The sequence below is a fragment of the Lutjanus erythropterus genome, chromosome 3 (genome assembly GCF_056507025.1).
Source record: "Lutjanus erythropterus isolate fLutEry1 chromosome 3, fLutEry1.hap2, whole genome shotgun sequence".
Lineage (NCBI taxonomy): Eukaryota > Metazoa > Chordata > Actinopteri > Lutjaniformes > Lutjanidae > Lutjanus > Lutjanus erythropterus.
The window spans coordinates 5,019,658-5,031,650 of record NC_139319.1 but is presented as its reverse complement, the minus strand read 5'-3'; the positions used below and the strand labels follow the sequence as shown (position 1 = coordinate 5,031,650).

Genomic DNA, 11,993 nt, shown 5'->3' with positions numbered 1-11,993 from the left:
GCTTATGTTATTGTGTCATCCCATTCTTGTGAACACATTATCTCAGGTCCACCTTCAGGAATGCGGATCAGCTGGAAGAGGGGCTGCGGCTTCAAACATTCCTGGAGATGATTTCCATACAGGGAGCTGAATCCAGCCTCTCTGAACTTTACAACGAGGAGCAACAACCGACCATGTTATTCATAAAATACCTACCACCCTCAGAATCAATTACTTGATGAACAGGGCTTGAAATATATTTTGTTTAGCTTGTCTTCAAGACTTATCTTACTGAGCAACACATAGACCGTTATTTTCTTTTATTCTGTTTTTATTTGATTAGATTTTTCACCTTGTATAGGTGCATGAGTTGGTATGTGAGTGAAATATGGTGTCTTTTTTTTCTGCCCGTTAAAAAATCCCAATCAGGTTCAAGTAAAAAAAAGAAAAAGGAACACCTTAAAGGAAAGTCTTTGAACTTTGCACAAATCACTACTGTTTAAATTCTGTCCCATCAGGGCCCACTCTAATTCTTGTGAACATGATATCTCAGAAAAGCTTCTTCTTTCTTCAGATTCAGCACAAACCTCCTCTTGGCTGAGATGATTCAATTTTGATGATCAAAGGTTAAAGGTCACAATGACCCGACAAAACATGTTTTTGACCATAACTCAAGAATTCGTTTGCTAATTACGACAACATTTCCCACAAATGTCTACAAGCAGAGGTGGAGAGTAACTACTTACATGTAACTAGACACATGTAAATACCAGTACAGTTACTGGGAAAAAAATCATTAAAAAATCTTAGTGATTACCCAGGTCTTATATCCAAATGTTCCTTTTGAGTTGCCTGGCTACTTGTTTAGTTTTCTAATTTTATTACATGAGACTAGTAATATGTAATTGGCTACTCCAACACTGATAGTAGGTAAGCCTTGTTTACAGCCTGGCAGCTGTTGATGACTCATGGCTCACCAGCCACTTAAGAGAAATGAGCGGTCAAGCCGTCAGTATAGGTTATATATAGGTTTTATAAAAATTGGCCGCAGCCACATGTGCTCCTTCAGCACACAATCATAAATGTGCACACAAAAAGGCTAATGAGTTCACTAGTGTGAGAAGCTGTGGACAAGCTTTAGCACCGTTGATAATGCGCGCGCGCACACACACACACACACACACAATAATTAATGTGCCAGTATTAAAACAGAAATGTGGAAACAACCTGCAGGCGAATCACCTGATGCTCTTCATTACAATCATGGGATGTGCAGCTCACAACTCATCACTCAGGTTTCATCAGAAGACATGAAAGCAAACAAACAGTGTGACATGATGGCAAACAGGTCAAGTCAGTTTTACTGATATAACCCAAAAAGCATTTTACAGTTTCTAAATCTGCTCAGTCTATTCTTAGACCTTAAATTCAGATATTTAAAAAGAAAAATACTCGATGAGGTACAAGTCGAGAGTTATTTTTGCAACCCATAAAGTTATGTTCCACTCGCTGCATGACTAGATTTATGATCTGTACTGCTCATATACTGTCCAGCTCAGCTGAATGCAGATCTGCCTCAGTGGAAAATCTGAGTCATTTTAAAACACGGTCATGTAGCACGAAAAATCTCCGCTGGAACAAAACAGAGTCTGAAACGAACCACGTAGCTCTGCCAAAACAAAAGAAACTGGCTGGGAGTCATCGAGCACAGGGAAGCAGTCAGAGAAATATCTAGTCTATAAATAGACACCCTGACCCATTCCCTGATGATGCCTTCAGGTGCTCTCTGTAAGGATGACCCACTTTTATGTTTGCAAGTCACAAATACACCTGGCTGCTAAATAATGAAAAGGTTGATAAAAATGATAGCCGTTACTTCTTGGTTTTAGAGCTGAGGTAGCATGAAGCTGCTGTGCAGAAGGAGGAGGAGAAACGACACGTCACGACTTTAATCGATAATGAATGATGCAACTGAGAACCACAACAAACATCAGGCTGTGCGTCACATGCCGGCAGCACAACTGAACAGAATGGACCACTTTAACCACCAGCCGAGACTAAACACGTCTTCTAAAACCTCTTACATACTGTTAGGAATCCATTAAAACATTAAAACCTGTTAAAATGTACAAATTTAAAATAAAAATTGAGGGACAGTGTCACATTCTTGTGTCAGCATATTTGGTCAATTATGTTTATTCATCAAACTTTGTTAAAGGGCCATACCAGGGATTTTACATGTTTTAGACAGTTTACAAAAGACGTGTTTTAAAATTGTGTTGGCATGACAAGTATTTTTCCTGTGATTCTAGGCACCCACTGGTTTCCAGTTATTTTCATATCATGAATATCTATTTGCAGACTTTGGAAGCTTGCTTCAGTCGGGCAATCCATCTTAGTGAATATCAGGTTTGACTTTTTTTTTCTTTTCTGTTAGACTTTAAATAGAAAAATAAGGAAATGCAGTGCAGACTTTTCAATCCAATCTTATCTTAAACTTAAATGCTTGGGAGCAATGCAACGAGGTGTAAATAACATTTAGAGGCTGAATTTAGAAAAGAAGCTTCAACATCGGGGTTCTCAGTGAAGTGCTAGACCAGAAATCCAGCGAGCATATTCCAAAAAAACATTGAAAAGGTAGTGCATCTCAAGTCTACTGCAAACGCTCCGGTGAGGGTTTTGTGCCAAAATAAGTGTGTTTATTGTGATGTGGGCCAAATAAAATAAGTCAAATGTGAGTATTTTGTCTTCCTTGCCTTGAAGACTTGACATGTGCTACCTTTTCAACTTTGATAGGTATTTTATTTATCCTTTATTTAGCCAAGAAGGTCCCATTGAGATACTACATCTCTTCCTCCAGAGTCCTGGTCAAGGCGGCAGCACATGCCGTTTCACATAAGACAGTTTTACATGTTAGGATACATAGAATACATACAAGGAACATAAGGGAGACTGTAAGAGAAGAGAGACTTACAGGCTATACCAGCAATATCAATATCACATTTTTCCTCAAGCGAAGGGTTTTGTAAAATTGCAGCATGTTCCCTCAGGGAAGATTGTAAAAAAAAAAAAAACAACAGAACAAAAGAAAGAAAAAGGTGTCATCACCTTTAAAAGTTAATATAGCAAACATCTTAGCAGACATCGGCCTATTTATACACAGACTTTTTAGCTCTGTTTTGGTCTCCTCCAACTTCTGAGGGAAATATCTGTTGTAATGGCTACTGTTTGATGTGTGCAGCATATAGAGAATTTTACAGCTTTTTCACTGAAAACTGCTGTTTGTCTGGAAACGAGGCTGATGAGATCAGTGAGAATGAACCAAAACAGTAAATTAGTTTGCTGTAAAACCTAAACAAGGAGCTGAAAGATGCTAAAATCCTCCAAAGTGATGAAGAGTCGAGTGATTTTTGGTTTGTAACTATGAGCTTTCCTTTTGCATAATGCTTAGAAATTTAATCAGCTTATAATATAGAAAGAGCAGCTTCAAACTGCAGACTAATGCAACACCGACATATAACTTAGACTTGATGTTCACGATTAAGATTAGGCAATTTTCACGAATCTGTCAATTGATTTTCAACCTCGCATAAATGAATGGAAATCATGGGCCACCTGCAACGATCAGAAAAATACATCCAAACCTCTAAAAATTCACAGCCTGAATTAAAATATGATTAGTGAAGAAAGAAAGATGCGTAATTTGTGAAGGAGCTAAAACTTGCAAACACAGTGTTATGATATTTTAAAATCTTTTTGAAGGAAGTTAAACACACAGCCAACCAACATAGTAGTCACAGACACAGAGTGTCAGAAGTTGTTAATAATCTTATCCATCTTTACCGTTATGTAATGTTAATTGTGGCAACAGTTTCCATGCTTTCTGTCTGTAAAAGGTCATATTTTGGCAACTGGGTCACTTCCCAGTCCTACCAACCAGTGTTTATATACTATAGAGGGAAATACTTTGAAAAAGCAAGGCCCCACCCTCCGGTCTGCACACACACACACACACACACACACACACACAGGCAGTCACACACTCCGCCGCCCATTTGGCCTCAGGCAGAGGCAGTGCAAGTATAATCACACATAACACTGTCACCATAGCGACCAGTCGGGTGCAGACCTGACGTGAAGTCATGTTTGGTTGTTTTCATGACCTAATAAGCGCTCGGCTTATGGAGCTGCTCATCTGACGGGCGGTTAAAGTGCAAACTTGGCTGCAAGATGGTCTGTTTAAAATTTGCAACACATACCAGTAACAGGAGGTCAGTTAATGTATCACAATTTCTCCTTTTTAATGCCAAAATATGATGAGCGAGTACAGTGGAAATTCTCCTTTGTATCCTTCCAAGTAGCATGTAAGTTTAATGTATGGATGCTTTTCCTCATGCCCAAAATTACAGTTTTGATTGAAGCTCAATATCTATATTCAGCATCTTGGATTTTTGTGAGATTATAATGCACTGCAATGCATTTAAATATGCATATAAAGTTAAAACTTCCTACCTGCAATCTGATTTTAAATATTTTCTGTATTATAACATTTTTAGACGCAGTAAAAGAGTGACTTTTTGGGGCAGTAGGTCACTTTTTTTCAACTCTAAACCGTAGTCACTGACAGATGTGTTGTAACATCTTGGTATAATTGCAGTTACAGTGAGACATTTGGTATCCATTATAGTGTTAGTGTTTCTGATGCCATGTTCACGTCATGTGGGCAGGGAAAGAGTAGCGCTGGGAAAGGTTTCCATAGTTACAGCTCGCATGTTTTTACAGCATCAGACAACTCAGGGCGGTGACTGCCAGTGTTACTGATAACAAGTGTAATTTACACTCTGAATGAAAAGTGATCCAGCATCTTATGAAAGGCGCAGTTTAGTCATGGCTGTAAAAAGTGCGCTCGATCAAAATGACATCATTTCATTTGCCTTAAATTATGGAAATTGGTTGAGTAAAGTCCTCTGTGTTTATTTTCACACACTTCCTTATGCTATTTTTAACCACAAGGTCCGATTATTTCTGAATGAGGAATTCATAAGTTGCTATCTTTAATTCACACTTGGATATTGTGGTGATGGGCATTTTTAGGCCTTCAAATAAAAAGAGTTGCTGTCTTTTTTATCATCTGCAAACATATGGATTTGACAGAATATCGTTTCATCCATTTCTAGTGTGCCCTTTTTAACATCTGACAATCTTATTTATGTGTCCACGATTCTTTGCATTTAAAATATTTTACATTATTAAAAGTAATAAAGTACAGCCTGGATAAAGAATGTGCCCCCTTTTCTGGTTGTCATTATATTTCCAGCAGCACTTGAAAGCATCATTATGGTGAGAAAATAATTAAATGGAAAATAAATGCAAGTTCACACTGTACCAGTACACAAATAAAGGACTGTGCAAAAGCACCAGTGCATTATTATGATTATGATAATGACAATAATAATTATTATTCAGGATCATCACTATTTTCTGTGCTTTAAATAAAAGTAATAAAGCTAGTCATCACGGTTAAAAAAGAAAGAGCAAATAAATCAAAAGTTAGGTTTTCACTGGACCAGTGTGCAAAATAAAATAATGTGCAAAAAAAGTAGTGCAATTATTATTAGAATTCTGATAATAATTGTTGTTGTTGTTGATATTATTGCACTTTAAATATGGTCACTATTTTTGCGCTTACAATTAAACTCACTATCTGATTGCAGTCTTTGCACCCTCCTTTGATTGTCAATCTAAAATGCTTATATTTCCAACGGCACTTGAAAGCATCATCACGGTGCAAAGGACTGACAGCCGCCTGCCGTTTGACCTCAGCCGTGCCGCTGCTTAGTAACCTAATTTACACCGGTGACAACTCCATATATGGAGCAGAGATGACGACATCACCGCTGTGCACGGGTACAGCGAGAGAGAGGGGGGAGGGGAGGAGGGCTGCGGTTGCGCGTTCGCGTCATGGCTTTTCCACTGTGCGCGTCCCCACGGGGTTTTACTACCGGATGGACCATATATGGAAGCTGAGAGCGCGAGTGAGTGACGTGGTGTGTGTGTGAGAGAGAGCTTCAGAAACTCCCGAGAAACTAGTGACACGTTTTCTCGCTCCCACGTAAATTCTTCGAACTGCTGGCTGGGTTTTTTTTTTTTTAATGTTACCAGAATGTAAACAGTGACTGACATAATCTCACTCTTACTGAACTGAACTGGATCTCATTCTGATATTCAGCCGACAGTCGATAACTTCAAAACACTTCCTCAAACACTGCGCAGCAAATCTGCCAAACACTTCCTCCTCTTGTGTGAAAGTCCGTTTTAACACAGAAATGTGACTTTATTGTGGGCAATCTCTCATATAATCTTTCTTTTATAAAATAAAATCTATAATAATAAATAAACACGGCCATCCAACATATAACTAATTTTTACTGTTTACATTTATTTGACCAGCTTTGTTTTTGTTTTTAGCTGTTAATGTATTTTATTCCTGTGTAAATTACATTTAAAGCAACGTAAAAAACGTAAATTCCTTGTCTATGTGCACACATTTTTACAATAAAGCCGATCCTGATTCAATTTTGATTCAGAATTTATCAAACAGATTATCTCTTATAGACTAAGCTCGTGTTTTATTGTTTTTAGCTAATGAAGTATATTTACAGAATAAAATGCAGATTGTCTGTATTTTATTTTGAGATTATATTCTTTTTTTTGTCTTATAGACACCCTTTTGTGTATATTTGATTTTTTTTCTTAATTCAGGTCAAGTCTATTTGTGTTTTTTAAATCCTAAATTCCAAAATAACAGTTAAATTTGACTTCAGCGTCCTGGTGTCATTTTTGATTATATATTTACGTAAATAAAGAATATTGGCCGATGTATTGATATACTGATACTTGTTTTACTCATTAATGTCGACATCCGCCCAAACCATCATTGGTCAGGCCCTAATTGAAAAGCCTCCTTTTTGCTTTTCCTGGAACATAATGTGTCATAAACATTTCGCCCTTTTCTTTCCTTATGATTATCTTGACTATATTTTATGGTATTAATAGCCTGTAAGAGGATATTTACAGTAATTTGTGCATTGAGATGTATATTAGAGCCAATTAAGCCATATAACCATAAAAACTCTTCCTTCATGTTTATATATATAGAAAAAGAGGCTGATTTTGAGGGAGAGATGATGATAAAATATAAAATTTAAGCTTCACGGTTCGAATCTAATAAATCAGACTTGTATCTTACAGCTGCGGCAGCGAGAAATGAATGGCAGCAGAGGCAGAAATCGAAATAATAAAAAAATCAGCTGTGAGAACAAACCGGTAGACGGAACAGATGGTGTGTGTGTGTGTGTGTGTGTGTGTGTGTGTCTGTGTGTGTGTTCGCAGCAGGTGTGGGCGGCGCCTGTTTGTCACTTACTGAGGAATGAAGTCCACGTTACGTCAAAGAGGAAATAAAACGCCACCCTGCGCCTTGCACGCTCTCATTTCTCTGAGTACAACAACTGGTGAACAGCTGAAGTCCGAGCTGAGACAGACAATTACCACAAACTAGAAACTTAAGTCTAACTCAGGACAGATAAAGCTCGTCTCATTGTTGAGGCTTTTGGTAAAAGTAGTGCCAAACTAACCGTGCGTAATTACGCATAAAAAAAGAACAATGAGTGCCACAACCGCTATGGAAGTCAACGCCGAAGCCAGACGGATCCTGGCCGTGTCGATAAGCAAGCTGTACGCCTCCAGGACCCAGAGAGGGGGGCTGAGACTCCACCGGAGCCTCCTGCTCTCCATGGTCATGAGGTCTGCCCGGGACATCTACCACTCTTCCCGGGAGTGCGAGGTGCCAAGCGGCGCGCAGCCAACCCAAGAGGAGCCGATGGACACCACCGGCTCCAACCAGGGGGAAGACACCGGGCTGCCCGAACCCGCTCACCCTGAGCCCCAGCCGGCTCTGAACTCCGCCGAGCCTCCCTCAGAGGACCCGGACAGCGCGGAGGAGGACAGTGACAGTGAAATGACAGAGGACAAAGAGAACCTGAGCCCGGCGAGGCAGTCCAGGAAACGCCGGGGCAAGGCGTCGGCGGCGCCTGACTTCCTTCCCAGCAAGAGGGCGAGGCTGGAGCCCGGGGAGGAGAGGTATGCGGCCCCGCTGGGCAGCTGTCGCGCCGCGGCCGGGGACTCCCTGACCGCTTTGTCCCTAAATCGGGTTATACCTGCCTTCTGAACAGATGGAGGGAGAAAATAGCCTCCAATGGGACTTTGGAGCGGAGTGATTCTCAACTCCTCGTTTAGCCTATAAGGGTGGTTTGATCCCTTGGCGCACCAAGGAGCTGACCTACATCGGCGGTCCCGGGACAAAGGGATTACCGGGGCCATGGTGCGAGCTCTCCGGCCGATCTGAGCGTGCCTGCCGGGCTGATTAAAGCCCCCACGGAGATCAACAACAGCGAAGAAGAAGGAGAAGAAGCTGAAACAGGCCGGAAAGTTTGAGGAAGAAACTGAAGGGGGAACTGACTGCTTTTTTGTTTCCCGGTGATTCACCTTCAGTAAAAATGAGTCTAAACAAGTGACTGCTGCTGACTCAAAGTGTGTGTATGTGTGAATCAGCAGTGAGTGATGTGAGTCAGTCAGAGAAGAAGAAACTGGTGAACGGGTGACCACAGACCAACACACACACTCACACACACAGACACACAGCCAGGACTTCAGGGAATTTCCTGCCTTTGTGCCGGGATCTCAGACTCAAACACTGAAAGAGGAAGGACAGCTGAGGCAGACTCACTGCCACACACACACACTTACACACACACACATTCAACTGCTGCTGTGGACTTTGATAAATCAATACTACTGCTTGGGGAACTGTCCTGTATACTGTGTTCACATGGTGCTTTGGAAAAAAAAAGAATCAGGCTGTCCATATGGTGTTGCAAGCCGACTAATCCAACCTTTTTGTGTTTTTATGTTGTTGTTCAAGTCTGAACTGTGAAAAAATACCTCACATTCCAAGCTGCTTTTTACTTGTATGAGTTGATTAATGGTGTAAATGTTTGTAATAAACACGGTGAAACTGTATTCAGTTGTCCTGCTGTCTTTGTTCTGAAGTTTTTTAAAGGTTTAGGTGATATTTAGAGTTTGTTATTGCAATGAAAATATAAACACAATTTAGATAATGTTAGCAAAATGCTTACCAACTAGCTAGTTATCGATTGATGGCGATTAGCTAGCTAGTTAGCTCAGGTTATGCTAAAATTGGCTAATTTAAGTTTGTTTTCTTTTCAACAGACAAGCCTAGCAAAGAGCCTATTTTTTGTTATCAATTTGTAACACTGGGTTAATAATTGCCCTTGATCCGAAGTGTTGACATACTTTTCTGTTAGAAAATGAGCCTATTTCACTAAATCTAAACGTAAAATTACTTTTAAGTCAATTCAAATGGTTAAAATCTAGTTACCACTGGAATAGTTTTCTCGTCTTCCTGAACAAAATAGAAAATTTGCTCTTAATGTGCAAGATGCCTGAAATCTAAAGGAATTTGAAGCATAAACAAAAAAAGTAATGTGATTACTTTGAGGGATGCTCTTATTTGAGATACAGTGAGTTAATATGACAGATTATTTTGAGTGTTAAATGTAAATTATAGTCTTTTTCTCATCAGTAAAAATGTATCAGTTGTATTATTAATTAGAGCACATGTTTACGTTTCTTATCAAAAGATGACAAGTGTATTTCAAGTTGTCTGTGAGGTATGAAGGAAAATGTTAAAAAAAAAAAAAAATGGTACAATTGCCCCCGGTCACCCCAACACACACACACAGTCACATCTTATTTCCAAATTAAAGGGCGATTGGTCTATATTAGGCCACAGTTCACAGGGTCAATCCTTTATAAGAGGGAGGAGGTTGGTACAACCCAGCGCCAGTCTGGCTCGCCGCCGCTAATCTCATGCTTACAGTGAGAGACACACACACACACACGCACATTAAAACAAACAAACTCCCTCAACACACACGAGCAGCTTCCGGGGGGGTCGTACCATTTCCTGTGGATTATGACAGAATTCTGAATCACATCCTTCCCTCCCAACATGACCTGACACCGATTCAAAGAGGGATAATAAAAAAAAGAGTTACGCAACATCACCGCAGCAGCTGGGGCCAAACACCACTGAACAACACAGAGCGGCAGGTAGTTGTTCACAGCCCAAGGGCCTCTTCATCATCATCATCAGCATCATCATCGGCAGCAGAAGCCTCCTGCCAGATGACTGGAAGGTAACTACGCCCTGAAACTCGATGATGGCGGTGATGTTGAGCTGGTTGTACTGGTTGCTCAGGGATTTGTTTTTCCCCCAGTCATCACCATCATCATCCTCATCATCCTCACTTCCTGTGACAACATATTACAGCAGCACCTGTGCCAAGAAAAAAGGATGAATGAGAAAAAATGGGAATGGTGATAGAGAGCTTAGGAATGATGATGATGATTCCACACCCAAAAAAGTCTGATGAAATTGTAAAATGCAGAGTTTGTGTTTTAAATAAAATATAAGAACGATAGCAGGCCTGACCAAGGACTTGAATATAATAGAGAGACAGTCTTCAACACCTGCAGGGTTCCTGCCCCCCTTTTTGAGAACCACTGCCTTAAAGGATGACTTAGTTTTATTGCAACTTCGGTCTTAATTTTATGCTTATTTTATATAAATGGGACAAAGCAGGTTAAAAGGATAGTTGCTGGAGTGTCATAAGAAAACAGTGGAATCTCCCAGTGAATGGTGACCAGTTTTCGCATGGAAAAAACAACCGAAAAAACATAAACGTCTTGTGTAATCCAAGTCTCCTAAAGCCCTCAGTTCTTCTTTCTGTTTGAAAACTGGTCACCGTTCACTCACGTTGTTTGGGAGAATCTGCAGTGCTGTTTTCCTGTGGACGAAAAACTACACCATACCTTCAGTCAGCATGAAGGTGAACATTTTTGGGTGAACTGTCCCTTTAATTAAGATGAGCACCTGAATCCATCATGTAAATGTGCCAGATTTATCCATATGGACTACTTTTCATCTCAAGTCCCCGATGGCATAAAAACATTAAAAGAAAGGGAAAATTCAGCACTTTTCATGTGATGAGATGATGAGTATTTTCTGCAATGCATGTGGGTACATGTACGTACTGCTGCACGGCTAGATTTTGTTTACTGAATTCTTTGAGCGGAGGTGGGGTAGATGACAAGTGAAATAACTCCAAATCATGTTTTTACAGGTTAATGAATCAAATTTAAAGTTGAGTCTGTCACACAACAGAAACGTGTTATTACCCACCCAGCCAAATTTGAATGACTAAAAAAAACACAAAGTATACAAAATTTGGTCTCATAATCATGAGAAAATTAGCAGTTTTCTCTGCTTTGAAGTGCTGGGGGCGTGTCTATGACCTGAAAGCGACCTGAAACATGGACGCACCGTCTAGCAGCTTTATTGGACATGTCCGGATGTGTTTGAGCCACCAGAGGCAGAGGACGGCCACAGGATGGTACTTTTATTCCTTCTGTCTCGGGTTACTGGAACTGAAGTGAGCTGAAGCGAACCGCTGGGCTGATTTGGACTGAGAAAGTCGCTGAAGGTACGTTTGAAACTGACCATTAGGGAAGCTGTGTCATTCGTGTGTCGCTTCTTGGGGCTTATGTAAGGCAAGAGACGGAGACTCTATCATGGAGAAAAGGTGAGGTTCAGTCAGCTTTGCACAGAAACAAGTTCTTTTATACTGCGAGTACATTTCAGGGCCTGTACTTCTACTTTAACAGTCTTTTTTAGTATCTGTACCTCTACTTGATTGTAACACTGTAAACTACATATTGAAGTAAACTGATAGCTGTGACGGAGAAACAAAGTCTGACATGGAATGAACTGATGAGACAAGCAGGCAGGTTAAACAAGCACAGTCAAGTTTGTTCACACATTTCTAGAGAAAGTGAATCATCCTTTAATGTTGCACACTTCCTGTAGTGAGCAA

At 40.3% G+C, this 11,993-nt stretch overlaps 1 protein-coding gene across 1 annotated transcript; it reads left to right on the top strand.

Annotated features, from left to right (window-relative positions):
* Window positions 1-7,450: 7,450 nt before the first annotated feature.
* Window positions 7,451-9,057, top strand: ier2b (immediate early response 2b). The gene has a single exon (XM_084714769.1). The coding sequence runs from the start codon at window positions 7,643-7,645 to the stop codon at window positions 8,204-8,206; it is 564 nt and encodes a 187-aa protein (XP_084570895.1). The 5' UTR covers window positions 7,451-7,642; the 3' UTR covers window positions 8,207-9,057.
* Window positions 9,058-11,993: the final 2,936 nt, after the last annotated feature.

Coding starts and splice junctions, on each gene's coding strand:
- ier2b (XM_084714769.1), top strand. CDS start 7,643: ATGAGTGCCACAACCGCTATGGAAGTCAACGCCGAAGCCAGACGGATC.